Genomic DNA, 16,102 nt, shown 5'->3' with positions numbered 1-16,102 from the left:
CTCGATTAGACTAAGCAGAGGTGATTAGATGATGTTGAAATGATGCTGCAATAGTGGAGGCAGTTCCTGTTTTCTTTGCGACTTGCGGTAACTCTGTGATTCTAAATCAATAGTTGTTTAGTGGTCTGTAACGGTTTGTTACATGCAAAATGCATTGTGGACACCAGATAGGTCTTCTGCTCTCAGGTTTTGTGACGAAACAAAGGTGTGGTTGAATTTATTCTGCCACTGTGCCACTGTGTCTTCTCATTGTCTCTGCCTTTAGGCCTATATATCATGGTGTCAAGGCATATGAACAGCCCTTAGCTGTGGTTATAGAGCAAACAACACAATTATCACAACACATAGGTTGTAAAATGGTTATTTTATTTCCTGGCTTGGCTTCCCCGGTGATTTTATCTACGCACCGCTACTGGGTAGAGGTAGCCTATGGGCCTGTATTCCTAATGCGTCTCAGCGTTGGAGTGTTGATCTAGGATCAGGTCCCCCCCACTGTCCATATAATCACATAAATGATCTAAAAAGCTAAACTGACCCTATATCTGAGAGACTGTCTGGGTTGTAAGCACAGATCTAGGATAAGAATTAGCGTACACTCATTCCAATAGTAACCATTAATGGGTACATGTCAAACTGACCTTAGATCAGGACATGGGCATATCATCTGACCACCTATGTCACCCAGTTAATCAGCATCTTTCTCTTTTGAAACATTAAGTTACACTGTGTGGTGTTGAGTGTAACCCAAGCATGACCCATGATAAGGGCCCACACACAATCTGCTACATTGCTCCTCCATGATCTCTGTAGGAACTCTCTCTGTTGTGCAAAAGTGGTGAGATAGTTAGTGGAGTAACCATAGAGATACAGGGCCAGTTTTCCGGATCAAGCCTAGCCCTGGACTAAAAAGCATTCTCAATGGAGAATCTACATTGAAAGAGTTTTGAATGTAATGGCTAGGCTTAATCTATGTCTGGGGTTCTACTTTCTATGTGTAGAACTTCCTCCTAAAAACAATGTGGATTGTTCTAATGTGAAACATACAGTACCCGCGACAACAGGAAGTAACCAACGTCACAACGGTAGCTTCTTCATAGTGATTGTTTTATTATTCTGTCGTCGTCGATCTACGTTCAAATGAAATCAAATGCTGTGACAGACATCAGGGGACATCATCATCCTCCCGTTTGAAAACGGAAACGTTTAAAGCGTCATAAAGCAACCATGTCAGATATACATACAAAGACTTTTCCAGCATAAGGTAAACAATCACATCGTCTTAGGTGTTAACCACCGTATGATCCCACTCCGGAATAACGAGTCGGACGGCTGCAAATGGACGAGGAAATAAACCATAGAATGATACTGGTAGCAGACTGGAGACTATTGTCACCGAAATGAAACAAATAGTGAGTGCCGAGTGCAGTGTTATGTCATATTTAACTAGGCTTAATGAATGGTACACTTTCTGGCGGCCTTCGCACTGTAATGAATGACTGACTGACCGAGGAGAGAGTAAATATTGACCATGGGAGAGTGCAAGGCTGTCCAGGAACCGAGAGACAGCGTAAATAGACAAAGTTTTGGACTGGGTCCTATTTATCAGGCCCCTTGAGAGCAGCGGAATCCACCGCCTGGTAGTGTCAACTAGCCTGGTAGAAGACACTGAATGTCGAACGCAGCGTTCAATCTGGTTCAACCAGGCCAAGAGTCAACCAATAGGATACCAGTCTCAACTCTATACCTGCTGAAACATTGACCCCTGTAATCACATAAGGTCTCGGGCCAGGAATTTTCCCTGAACACGTGACATGACTTGGAAATACTCCAGATCAGATGGTCAGGTGGTCAGGAAAACCTCAGGGTCATACATGTCATATGATTGGCTGAGAATACAGACACACCTGAAGAGGTAAATACATGTCACGTACAGAAAATACACACAGGCGTCACACTTTGGTGCTTTTTTTTTTACATAGTGTGACATAGTGAACTTTGAATCGGGGGGGGGGGGGCTTTGCAACAACAGCAAGGCAACACATAGCCAGCCTACAGTTCATAGCGAAACCACGTAAGCAAGGTTTCTCCTGCCCTTGCATTTTCAAACACCTGCAAGTCAATCGGACTATCAGTTCATTGGAATGGCTCATTGCAGTTCATTGCAGGCTAGAAATAACATGCATGGTCCCCTCCCTGCATATTCCCTTCAGACCTGCCTCTTCGTGTATTTCAGCCATTTTACTTCAACAAACCATAAAGCATATTCGAGTAGTTTTCCAAATCAAAGAGTGTAGATGGGGAATAACAAGCAGAGGAGGAGAGATCATATGGAATTCCTTGCATTTGAAGTCCTCTTCAAGATTCTCAAAAGGTCCAAAGTAGAGAGTTGAGGACACAGAGTTCAATAGAGGTCATTGACCCACCCTTTGCGCTAGTCGTTCTGATCTAAAGTCAGTTTGTCAGCATCATTGGTCCTTTAATATCTTTATCAAGATGGAAGATTCCATTCTGCCTCCGTCACAAGCAGACACTGACTGAAGGATAAATACTTAAGATGTTGCCCAGATTAAGCACTTACGTTGGTCTTTATGACAATTCATGCCCCCTCTTTCAGGTAATGCTAAACTACCTTTTTCTGTTACTTCTTTTCGCCTGCTGTCAAAAATGTCCCCCTTAAGACGCAACCAAACCGACAGATCATGTGTTTGCATCTAATCGCATAGAATTCCAAAAGCCCTTTTGATATGTCCCATAATCAGACAAAACAAGACTTTGTCATATTCATGTCATTCTGTTGAAAACATAGATCCACAGTGCACATTTACATCACACCATTTAGTCATTCCTCAAGGGAAACACTACATAACAACACTCTCTGGCACAAAACATTATGTTTCTCTTTCATCGAATGATCATACTTGAAAGTGAGACAGAAGAGACTGCAGAGCTGAGACGGGTTTAGAGATTCAGACGGGGGTTTCCATAATGTAGCTCCTAACCAATGGCCGGCATGTGTGGAGAATGGAGACATTGTATTGGTCACCGTATCTCTGCGATCTGCTGCTTAAAAAGCACTCATTGGTCAACCTGGAGAGACAAAAAACACCAGAGATGGAAAAGGCACTACCCAACTTCCACAAACGCAGGGTGAAATCAGTGAGTGTAGCACTATTCAATACCTTCTTTCATAGAACTAATGATTATTAGGATACTGCCGTTTCAACCCAGTCAACCACTAGCAATCTCTATAAAGAACCCTTACGACCCAATTTAGCTACATTTAGGTCATATTGAATCAGCCCCATCATCAGTTAAGTCTATTGATTGCAGATGGACATAACTCTATACCATTGTCTATGATTTATTTGAGAATGATGGCTACATTTAAGAATGCAGAAAGCCACTAAATGCCTAAATGGGTCAAAAATGACACAATTTGTTCTAGCTGATTGCCGCGCTTCCGCTTTCACTCCAGAACAAAGTAGAAATCCTGACATTTTCCAAATTAGATTTCCACCTGAAATATTATTGAAATAAGATTTCTGTCTTGAGAGTATTGCATAACTCCCAATCACATGAAAACCATTTAGCTTATTGTCTCAGAGACTCTGTGCATGATATGGGTCATATCAATTAGTGCACAGTTTCAAAACGCAACAAGACGTTTTGCAACGGAAAACAAAAATGAGTGTTTCTTATTCAGTTCAGGGAGATCCTCCCTGTCTATTTTCTTCCATTTGGTACTAAATGAATATGATCCTAGAAAATGACAATATGTAGGTCTACAAATAGGGAAGAAATCAAGTAAATGAATGAAAAAACACACACACTAAAACAGGCTCAAACTACAAATATTTAGAGATATACATACACATCGAAAACAATAGAATTTCTCTCCAGTCCATGGTCCTTCTCTCCCAAAGTTGGGTTGAGATCAATAACACACTAGACTAGAGTCTTTGGTCTCTGACATCTTCTTCATTGTCTTTGTCTAATAGACTGTAACATAGGATGGTGATGTTATGCATAATGAAAGAAAACAGAAGGTATAAGAAGGGAGGCCGTTGCCGGAGTCGAGCTACAGCCGGATCCCTTGTGTTTGTTTTTTACTTCAACTTAGGTTCCTTTGCAATGCATCTCTGTTCCGTGTGTCTCCCACATTGCATCAAAGAATCCACAGAGTCAACTGTAAAGTCTGAGTAATGAAATCTGCCTCTCGCTCTGTGTATTTGCAGGATTTTTGTTCCTCTTCCCATTCTTCCATTCCTCATTGAGGTCTGTTTCTGAAGTGTCCCTCAAAGTCCTGAGGGGGTGTAAATGGGCCAATGGGGGACGAGGGGGGCCATGTCATTATTCACTTAGCCAATCAAATGTTTTGGTTGACGGGCGTGACATGATCACATGTTTTGGTTGACTGGCGTGACGTAGTTGCGCGGGAACATGCCCGTCTGGCCGTGGCAAGCCCCTTTCCACCAGTTGGGGTCGGAGTTGTCCAGGACCTGGATGAAGTCGCCGCGTCGGAAGCCCAGCTCGCCGTCCTCCTGAGGGTCAAAGTCAAACAGCGCCTGCACGTACGTTGAATGCTGGAGAGACGAGAGGAGAAACACATGGGTTAGAATATGTGAGGAGTGTAGTTGGGCACTCCTGTATTCATTAGGGCACTGTCACACCCTGACCTTAGAGCTTTTTATGTCTCTATTTTGGTTTGGTCAGGGTTTGATTTGGGTGGGCATTCTATGTTCTTTTTTCTATGTTTTTGTATTTCTTTGTTTTGGCCGGGTATGGTTCTCAATCAGGGACAGCGGTCTATCGTTGTCTCTGATTGGGAACCATACTTAGGTAGCTTTTTCCCACATGGTTTTTGTGGGTAGTTATTTTCTGTTTAGTGTTTTGCACCTGACAGGACTGTTTCGGTTATTCTCGTTGTTATTTTGTTATAGTGTTCAGTTTCAATAAAAAGCATGAACACTTACAACGCTGGGCTTTGGTCCGATTCCTCTTCTTCAGACGGCGAAAACCGGTACAGGCACGCAACGGATGTTTTAAAACGCTTTGCAATGGAATAGGAAATTAGTATTTCTTATTGGTCTGGGTACTAGACCCTCTGTTAAAATCATTCTTCTGTTTGGTGCCTAATGAACATTACCCTTTTTTCCAACTTCCAATTGTATTGTACTTCTACTTGTATATTTGTCTCATAACCAACATGAAGGCGACCATAGTGGATTTAGCTATTTTTCTGCTAAATTGCTTAGTGAACTGTAGTTCACTGGTAATCGTTCATGTTTTCGCATGATTGCTTAGATGAGAATACATGATGCAATCTCATTAAATGATTGTCAGAGATGAGGATTTCCCTGGTATTCCATATGATGTGCAGCGCTGTGTATACATACATTACCTTCAGAAAGTTTTCACACCCCTTGACTTTTTCCACATTTTGTTGTATTACAGCCTGCATTTAAAATGGATTAAATTGAAATGTTTTTTTTCCTTGGCCTACACACAATACCCCATGATACTAAAGTGGAATTACGTTTTTGGACATTTTACAAATTCATTAAAAAAAAGAAAAGCTGAAATGTCTTGAGTCAAGTATTCAACCGATATGTTATGGAAAACCTAAATAAGTTCAGGAGTAAACATTTGCTTGACAAGTCACATGTACTCACTCTGGGTGCAGTAAAAGTGTTTTTTTATGACTACCTCATCTCTGTACCTCTGTACCAATTATCTGTAAGGTCCCTCAGTCGAGTAGTACATTTCAAACACCGATACAACCACAAAGACCAGGGAGGTTTTCTATTGGTAGATGGGTAAACAATAAAAGCAGACATTGAATATCCCTTTGAACACAGTGAAGTTATTAATTACACTTTGGATTGTGTATCAATACAACCAGTCATTACAAAGATACTGGCGTCCTTCCTAACTCAGTTGCCGGAGAGGAAGGAAACCGCTCAGGGATTTCACCATGAGGCCATGGTGACTAAAACAGTTCCAGAGTTTAATGGCTGTGATAGTTTTCTCCTAAGGATGGATCAACAACATTGTAGTTACTTCACAATTCTAACCTAATTAACAGTGAAAAGAAGGAAGCTTGTACATTTTTTTTCTTCTTCTCCAAAACTTGTATCCTGTTTGCAACAAGGTACTAAATACTCAACAAAAAAAATGTGGCAAAGCAATTAACTTTTTGTCCTGAATATAAAGTGTTATGTTTGGGGAAAATACAATACAACACATTACTGAGTACCAGTCTCCATATTTTCAAGCATAGTGGTGGCTGCATCATGTTATGGGTATGCTTGTAATCGTTAAGGACTGGGGAGTTTCAGGATAAAAAAATAAATGCAACGGAGTTAAGAACAGGAAAGATCCTAGCGATAAACCTGGTTCAGTCTGCTTTCCACCAGATACTGGGAGATGAATTCACCTTTCAGCAAAAAAAACTGAAACAAGGCTTAATCTACACTGTAGTTGCTTACCAAGAGGATAGTGAATGTTCCTGAGTGGCCGAGTTAAAGTTGACTTAAATCTACGGGAAGACCTGAAAATGGTTGGCTAGCAATGATCAACCACCAATTTAACAGAGCTTGAAGAATTTTGAAAAGAATAATAGGCAAATATTGCACAATCAAAATGTTGACTTACCCAGAAAGACTCATAGCTGTAATCGCTGCCAAAGGTGCTTCTACAAAGTATTGACTCAGGGGTGTGAATACTTATGTAAATGCAATATGTCTGTATTACATATTGAATACATTTGCAAACATTTCTAAAAACATGTTTTCACTTTGTCATGATGGGGTAGTGTGTGTAGATGGGCGAGGGAAAAAATTAATGTAATACACTTTTAATTCCGTCTGTATCAACAAAATGTGGAATAAGTCAAGGGGTGTGAATACCTTCTGAAGGCCCTGTATCTGTGTGTTTACATGTATTTGTGTGTGTGTTTCTTGGGGGGCGGGGAGAAGGACGAGGACGAGCAGAAGAAGTAGAAGAGGAAAAAGATGAAGAAGCCGAAGAAGAGGGAGATGAGGATAGAATAAACAGAACATTAGTGATTACTGATAAGGTAAAAGGAGGAGTGATATTGGAGAAAAGTGGCTTCTCTAAAGTGTGTGTGTGTGTGTGTCCGTGTCCCTGTGTGTGTATCCCTGTGTGTATGTCCCTGTGTGTGTGTGTGTGTGTGTGTGTGTGTGTGTGTGTGTGTGTGTGTGTGTGTGTGTGTGTGTGTGTGTGTGTGTGTGTGTGTGTGTGTGTGTGTGTGTGTGTGTGTGTGTGTGTCCCTGTGTGCGAGCGTGTGTCCCCCTGTGTGTGCGTGTGTCCCTCCCTCCTCACCTGCGGGACCTGCTCGATGTCCCTGAGGAAGATGGGCTGGTTGCGGGACACAGAGGTGGAACGGTGGTAGTCCACCAGGGAGTTGAGAGAGTTGAACTTGACCACCCACAGGAAGTACTTCCCAGCCCCGTCACGCAGGACCTTGAAGTGCTGCACGTCATTACCAAACCTGGGGAGAGGTAGCACAGATCTAGAAATGACTGGTTAAGATTAAACAAGGTGACCGTCCTACTACTTCCATCAGTCCAACCGTTTCAGATCTGTGATGATCAAACCTGGGGAGAGGTAGCATAGATCTAGAAGTGACTGGTTAAGATTAAACAAGGTGACCGTCCTACTACTTCCATCAGTCCAACCGTTTCAGATCTGTGATGATCAAACCTGGGGAGAGGTAGCATAGATCTAGAAGTGGCTGGTTAAGATTAAACAAGGTGACCGTCCTACTACTTCCATCAGTCCAACCATTTCAGATCTGTGATTACCAAACCTGTGGCGGAGGAGGAGGAGAAGGGGGAGATAAGTATAGAATAAACAGAAAGTGAGTGATGACATTAACCGTTGTAACCATCTAAGGACAGCAGTCGCAACACTGGTAAGTCTACATCACGTGGGCACTAGTTTTATAACCATCTGTGTCAGCGCCCACTTTCCTTCTCGTGATACCATGAGTTTGGGATGATTTAAGTCCTACCCAGTACTACTTTTGGCCTACACTGACTGACCACTGACTGACTCCTTCTCACTGACTGACTGACTGATACCATGAGTTTGGGATTTTGTGTTAAGTGCTGAACTGGAATATGTGTCCTACTGTCCTACTGTGTCCTAGTATGTGTACTACTTTTGGCCTACACTGACTGACTGACTGACTGACTGACACACACACACACACACACACACACACACACACACACACACACACACACACACACACACACACACACACACACACACACACACACACACACACACACACAAACAGCCTGGGACTAGGGAAAGTGCCAGCTTGCAAAGCTTTGATAAGAGGCAGCAGCGCCCACACTGGAGCCATCTGACAGAGACCAACATGCTTTAGTAGCAGATAACTGTTGGTTAGCCCCAGGTGAGTCAGAGATGACACAGCCAATTAACTTGATATGGATCTGTAGATCTGCACAGCGACTTTACATGAAGACTAGAATGGGAACAGGGTGGCCAGTCACTGCTAGAACAGTCAGTACCTCCCAGGTTAAGCTGGCTAGACGCTCGTAAACCAACATGGGAGCTGTGCATGAGAAAGCAAGCACTTAGCACAGAGTTGGAAAAAAATATGTAAACAGAACTGATATTGGAGAAAAGTATATTTTTGAAAGTAATAAAAAAAAAAATGGAAAACAGATAATCGGTCGATGAGTTATACAATGATTGAACTGAAATGAAATAAAGGTTCAATAAAACAGTGTGTGCGTGTGACATACTTGACAGAGAGGGAGAAGTCTCCCGGTGCGCTCTCCGACTCTCGGATGAGGAAGGCCCCATCGTGCCTCTGCTTGTTCAGCATCTCCTCTGCCTTCGCCCGGGGGATCTTACCATAGAACCACCTGGGACAACAATAACAAATCAGAACAAAATATTTTAATAACTCATGAAAAATGATATAAAAACAAGTCGCAAGTAACAGTGATAAGTGCTGATTTACTGCAAATGAAGAAAGAAAAAATACCCTGCGGGCAAAACTGGTTGAAATGACGTTATTACAAGGTTGTAATTTGGTTGTAATGACGTTGTTTCAACCAGCCCTACCAAGCTGGGTGGTTTTTCTTCTTCATTTGTAGGAAAAGCAGCACTTACCAGAATTTGATTGTGGTGTGGTTGTGACAGGTAGCTAGTTAGCGATGACCTTTGAGTAACCTCAAAGCGCAGGGTCACAGGCGTGACTCAATATCATGGGAACATGGCCTTTAGCAGAGCTTGACCTCAAACCTGACCCCTGTTATTGACAGTTGTAGTGGTTGTTGTGTCTGTGGGGAGGAGTGAGTGAAGTGCATAGCGACCAATAACACTACTAAACAATGATGTCAAAATCAGAATATCGCATCTATTTTGCATGCCAAATAGAATGAAATCAATGCAGTAAGTGAGCACATGTGGGCCATTTAATTAGTCTTTTTGCATTTGTCCTAGTAGGTTGTAATTACAGGGAGGTTCCTGGTCTGATAAAAGAGCTGGTGGAGCCTTGGGCCGAGACAATGACAACTCTGTGTGGTGCCATGCCAACCTCACCTGCGACATACTCCTCTGGCTCTGACTGGTGCCCAATACCAGCGGTCAGTCCCCAACCCCCACGGATACTCCATACAGAGTGTGTGTGTGTGTGTCACTGTATGTGTGTGTGTTTGTGCATGGGTGTACAGTGTGTGGGACCTCCATTTCCTTCTGTGACTAGTCAGGTGTGGAATTGTACTGTCCGGATAAAGGTGTTATGTCAATGTGCCAACAAAGGTGTTGCAACACACAATGTTTGCCTCCTCTATCTCCAGTGAAAGCAAACCCTGAGCTTTATCCATATAGCTTAATTTAGCCATATAGCTTAGCCTTACCATATACTGTAGCTTATCCTAGCGATAGCATACCCTTGGCTTGGCCAATAGCCATAGCCTCTGCAGTAGAGCATGTCAGTGCAGGTGAGCGCTAGCGCTATGCCGCTTAGCTTGTTCGTTTGTGAGCTCAGACAACATGACAAAGCCAGAGGACCTGATCAACTCCAGCTGTTCCTCATGAGGGAATGATAATCCAGCCGGGTTTCACAAACAGTATCATTATCAGGGCAGAGTCCTCAAACAGTGTCACAAGCCGATAGTCACATATCCACCGGCTAGTTTTGCCTGCTGGGTAAAGACGACAGATATGAGTAGAACAAGCCTATTACATGTGTACACACTAGAGGTCGACCGATTAATCGGAATGGCCGATCAATTAGGGCCGATTTCAAGTTTTCATAACAATCGGAAATCTGTATTTTTGGGCGCCGATTTTTAATTTTTTTATTTTTATACTTTTATTTAACTAGGCAAGTCAGTTAAGAACACATTCTTATTTTCAATGACGTCCTAGGAACGGTGGGTTAACTGCCTTGTTCAGGGGCAGAACGACAGATTTTCACCGTGTCAGCTCGGTGGATCCAATCTTGCAACCTTACAGTTAACTAGTCCAACGCAATAACGACCTGCCTCTCTCTCGTTGCACTCCACAAGGAGACTGCCTGTTACGCGAATGCAGTAAGGCAAGGTAAAGTTGCTAACTAGCATTAAACTTATCTTATAAAATCAATCATAATCACTAGTTAACTACACATGGTTGATGATATTACTAGATATTATCTAGCGTGTCCTGCGTTGCATATAATCTGACTGAGCATACAAGCATACAAGTATCTGACTGAGCGGTGGTAGGCAGAAGCAGGCGCGTAAACATTCATTCAAACAGCACTTCCGTGCATTTTGCCAGCAGCTCTTCGTTGTGCGTCAAGCATTGCGCTGTTATGACTTCAAGCCTATCAACTCCCGAGATGAGGCTGGTGTAACCGAAGTGAAATGGCTAGCTAGTGCCTATAAGTGTCAGGACCCGGTTACGAACCCGGGTCTCCGGAGTGAGAAACAGTCACTAAACCAACTGAGACACGAATAGTCAGCAGAACCCAGAAGATGAGGCAGACACAGCAGTACTTGAGACGGTGTATTTAATGAAGTAAAAAGTGAAGTTCTTCAGGAAAACATGTAACTCCACAACCTCAAAAGGAATTCCACAAGAACAAAGGTAATCCTCCAAGACAAAAAGGTAAATCCCAAGGTGGAAGGTATAGCACAAAAAGCCTCAAAAGATACTCAAAAACAAACAAACAAGAACAAAAAACAGAATTCCACAAGAGAGTACACCGGGATCAACAAGAGTTCACAGAGTATAAGGTGAATGCACCAATTTGTAAGTCGCTCTGGATAAGAGTGTCTGCTAAATGACTTAAATGTAAATGTAATGTACTAGGGCTGGGTGCTAACATACAAACACAGAGCAAAGAACTGAGTAAAACAAAGGGTTTAAATACAATCAGGGGAAACGAGGCACAGGTGCAAATAATAATGGGGATCAAGGGAAAACAAAAGGTCAAAAGGCACAATGGGGGCATCTAGTGACCAAAAACCGGAACAACCCTGGCCAAATCCTGACAATAAGAACATACAATAGTCAAAGGTTAATGAAATACAAATGGTATAGTGGGAAATAGTCCTATCATTCCCATAATAACTACAACCTAAAACTTATTACCTGGGAATATTGAAGACTCATGTTAAAAGGAACCACCAGCTTTCATATGTTCTCATGTTCTGAGCAAAGAACTGAAACGTTAGCTTTCTTACATAGCACATATTGCACTTTTACTTTCTTCTCCAACATTTTTTTTTTGCATTATTTAAACCAAATTGAACATGTTTCATTATTTACTTGAGGTTAAATGGTTTTTTATTGATGTATTCTATTAAATTAAAATAAGTGTTCATTCAGTATTGTTGTAATTGTCATTATTACAAATAAAATCAAATAAAATCGTCCGATTAATCGGTATCAGCTTTTTTGGTCCTCCAATAATCAGTATCGGCGTTGAAAAATCATAATCGATCGACCTCTAGTACACACACATTGACCCGTCAGGTAGCACTAGCATCTCTGGGCCATAGGTTTCAAACCACAAGCCTTTAGCATTTAGCAATGCTATTCTTTGTGCCTGGTGTTCACACACAAACAGGCTTAGAGATGACAGAACTCCAACCCCCTCATCCACAGTGCTCTGATCTCCCCGAGGTAACACCCTGAGGTAACAGTAACCCTGTGTGTAGAGAGATACTGTGGATATCCTCCTATTATCCCGGTCCTTCCTGCTTTGTGGTGGGGGAGTGCTGCTCTTTGATGAGGTAACACTGACATCCATGGCTACCAGGCTTCCATAAGGGAGTCAAAGCCCTTTACACACTATCGAGCCAAACCAAACCATGCTGTGGTGACTTGGCTTTCTTCTCCTCACATGATCCTTTCCAGCATGGCAACAGCAACCATGGTGGATGTAACCAGGCCAAGGCCAGCCCTATAGTGAAGTGAGTACTGTTTTTTCATATCCAGCCCCACCATCTGCCTGCCTACTATCCTGGACCCTCCTCCACCAGCTGCTCCTCCATAGAGCAGGTGATTCCCTCCCTCCTGTATTTAGGCCCAGCTGACCAATCAGTCATAGGGTCCTTAAGGCTAATGGACAGTCTCTTCCTGACTGCTATAATAGGGCCCTCTGTATCTGATTGGTTGCGGTGTGAGAGCCCTCTCAGCCCTGAGAGCAGGTGGCGGTGGTGGGGAAGGCGTTCTCACACAGCTGATGACTACACAGGACAAAGCCCCTCTTTGCTACTGTGTGCGTCTGTAGAATATAAAGTACAATCCATCTCTATTTAGTGGCTACCTCAGAATAAGATCAATTTATTAACCCTGAAGTTTATGTAGAAAGGGCTTCTATAGGACAGTTACAGTACAATCCATCTCCTATCTGACAGTTACACAAAAGCCCTGTTGCTCGGCTGAAGTCATATTCTTTACTAAATATAGCATGTTGCCTAGAAGGCCAGCATCCCGGAGTCACCTCTTCACTGTGGACGTTGAGACTGGTGTTTTGCGGGTACAATTTAATGAAGCTGCCAGTTGAGGACTTGTGAGGCGTCTGTTTCTCAAACTAGACACTAATGTACTTGTCCCTTTGCTCAGGTGTGCACCGGGGCCTCCCACTCCTCTTTCTATTCTGATTAGAGCCAGTTTGCGCTGTTTTGTGAAGGGAGTAGTACACAGCGTTGTTCAAGATTTTCAGTTCCTTGGTAATTTCTCGCATGGAATAGCCTTCATTTCTCAGAACAAGACTGACGAGTTTCAGAAGAAAGTTCTTTGTTTCTGGCCATTTTGAGGCTGTAATCGAACCCACAAATGCTGATGCATAGTCACTTTAATTAACTCTACCTATATGTACATACTACCTCAACTAACCGGTTTCCCCGGACATTGGCTTTGTACTGTCACCCCCCTGTATATATTGTTGTTGTTTTTTTTACTGCTGCTCTTACTTTTATCTCTTATTCTTATCCATATTTTTTTTAACTGCACTGCCGGTTAGGGGCTCGTAAGTAAGCATTTCACTGTAAGGTTGGAAAAATTACTTGTGTCACGCACAAAGTAGATGCCCTAACCGACTTGCCAAAACTCTAGTTTGCTAACAAGAAATTTGTGGAGTGGTTGAAAAATGTGTTTTAATGACTCCAACCTAAGTGTATGTAAACTTCAGACTTCAACTGTATGTATGTTCACACACACACACAACAATTTCTAAAAACCTGTTTTTGCTTTTTCATTAAGGTGTACCGTGTGTTGATTGATAAGGGAGAAAAACATTTTTTTTAATCCATTTTAGAATAAGGCTGTAACGTTACAAAATGTGGAAAAAGTCAAGGGGTCTGAAAACTTTCCCAATGCACTGCATGTTAAGTAGAGAGTATGTAGAAAGATCCACACAGGCTATATTGGCCCAGAGGGCGATTGTGGGGGAAAACCTAATAGGCCTGACGCAGCAGAAACAGACTCTGGAGTCAGGACTGACGACGCCACATGATGAGGGATTCTGGGATGCCAAACCGACAACCCTGCGACCACATGGATCTCAGAGGCCTATAACCCACAAATGAGCTCTAAAAAGCCAGGTCACTTCCAGGCTAGCTTCCAGACCACAGCAGCAGCATGATGAGACCTTTCTCCCCCTTATCTTCAGACCAGAGGAGCATTTATCCTAGCCACAGGAGTTAGCTAGACTTTGTTTCAAGTGTCTTCCGAATGGTTCTAAACATGGGAACTAGACAAGTAAATCTGTCCATGAAGTTATTTCCCCCCCCTGATATTTAGCACAAATAAATACCATTTGGAAAAAATAAGTTTCACAAACTAGTAGTGGAACCTTCCAACATTAGAACCTCACGTTTGGTACCCCAATTTTGAGCTCCAGGTTAAACATGAGGTAATTTAGGGGAGGTGAACGCCGCCATTTTGGCTCTCCAGCTTCATGTGGACTTGTGGCAGGCTCAGATAGGGCAACTGGTATCTAAGACTGGCTCATACTTACGGGTGTCCCTTCATTTCTATGTAGTTCTTGGGGATGAAGCCTTCCTTCCCATTCAGCTCTGCCTTGTACCAGTTCTGGTCGCATTCTTCATTCAAAACCTGCAGACACAAAACAGAGGGGCGAGAGTTTGGTCAAAGAGTCATAAATGGTTATAAGCATGGTCGTGACAAACGTAAGACCACAAGACTACATTATTTTTTTAAACTGACAGAGTGGGTACATGAAAGCCAACATAATGTTGTGGAAACCATTGGATGAGCTAACCACAAATATTATTTAAAGAAATATCATGCAGATCCTCTATATTCATGTACTGCTATGTACATACACTGAGTGTACAAAACATTAGGAACTGCTGATAGACTGACCAGGTGAATTCAGCTGAAAGCTATGATCCCTTATTGGTGTCACTTGTTAAATCCACTTCAAATCAGTATAAATGAAGGGGGAGAGACAGGTTAAATAAGGATTTTTAAGCCTTGAGACATGAATTGTGTAAGACAAAAGTGCCTTTCAACAGGGTATGGTAGTAGGTGCCAGGCGCACCGGGTTGCGTGTGTCAAGAACTGCAACGCTGCTGGGTTTTTCCACGCTCAAAGGTTTCCTGTGTGTATCAAAAATGGTCCACCACCCAAAGGACATCCAGCTAACTTGACAGAACTGTGGGAAGCATTGGAGTCAACCAGCATCACTGTGGAAGGGCTTTCAACGCTTTGCAGAGACCACGCCCCAACGAATTGAGGCTGTTCTGAGGGCAAAAGGGTTTTGCAACTCAATATTAGGAAGGTGTTCCGAATATATTGTACAGAGTATTCCCCCCATATGCTCCCAGACTCAGAGACGAAAAGCAAAACATTGCAATTCTAGGACAATACTGCTTAAAATACACCATGCATCCCATAACTACCATGTACCGTACATATTTCCCCCCTAACCTCCCATACGTCCATTCACGAAGCCTAGCCAGGTGAAAAGACATTCCAGACAGACTGGCCCATCCCAGGCCCCATGAGACCTAGTCCAGGTCAGTCAACCTGACCGTGATCATCTGGAGGCTCCACAGTGGGACCTGACCAGACTGCCACCACGCCACCACTATACCAGACCCAGACCCCCTCCTGTCCCCACAGAGACACCATCTGTCACAACCACTCTGGCCCCGGATCCATCAGCATCAACGGCTGACACTAACACTCCGTAACCGGCCAAGAGAGCTCCCTGAGAGACAACGAGTTACATGGCTTTTTAGGGTTGGATGGAGGACGATTCCGGTTGATAGAACACACATTTGATTTTAGGTGTGGGTGGGAGTAGTATGAATCTTGGTGGAATTGCTCTTTCTGGATGAGTTTGTTTTGGAGTGAAAAATTGCAATTGTGTGTCTATAAAGGCAACTTCTACCCAGACAGACTAGTTCAAACACATGGCCTTACACCTCCACTCTTTATTACCCTGTCCCTGTCGGATGCCAAACCAACTCCGCTTCAGCACCCTCCACCTCCAGACACACACACAGAGAGAGCGAGAAAGAGAGGGGAGAGGAGGGGAGAGAGAGAAAGAAAGAGAGGGGAGAGGAGGGGA

General features: G+C 43.0%; 1 protein-coding gene across 2 annotated transcripts in view; it reads right to left on the bottom strand.

Moving 5' to 3' along the window:
• Positions 1-1,087: 1,087 nt before the first annotated feature.
• The window catches only part of LOC124003292 (growth factor receptor-bound protein 2-like), a 40,858-nt gene continuing 25,843 nt past the window's right edge, over positions 1,088-16,102 (bottom strand). For both annotated transcript variants that reach the window (XM_046311419.1, XM_046311418.1), the window contains 4 exons: positions 14,522-14,619; positions 8,802-8,924; positions 7,345-7,513; positions 1,088-4,583 (listed from right to left, as the gene is read on the bottom strand). In XM_046311419.1, the coding sequence (XP_046167375.1) occupies positions 4,398-4,583; positions 7,345-7,513; positions 8,802-8,924; positions 14,522-14,619 (576 nt within the window). In that variant the 3' untranslated portion in view covers positions 1,088-4,397. The remainder of the gene's footprint in view (positions 4,584-7,344; positions 7,514-8,801; positions 8,925-14,521; positions 14,620-16,102) is intronic.

Source organism: Oncorhynchus gorbuscha, linkage group LG18 (genome assembly GCF_021184085.1).
Source record: "Oncorhynchus gorbuscha isolate QuinsamMale2020 ecotype Even-year linkage group LG18, OgorEven_v1.0, whole genome shotgun sequence".
Taxonomy (NCBI): domain Eukaryota; kingdom Metazoa; phylum Chordata; class Actinopteri; order Salmoniformes; family Salmonidae; genus Oncorhynchus; species Oncorhynchus gorbuscha.
Note: the sequence above shows the minus strand (reverse complement) of the source record. Positions and strands in the feature narration are given on the sequence as shown.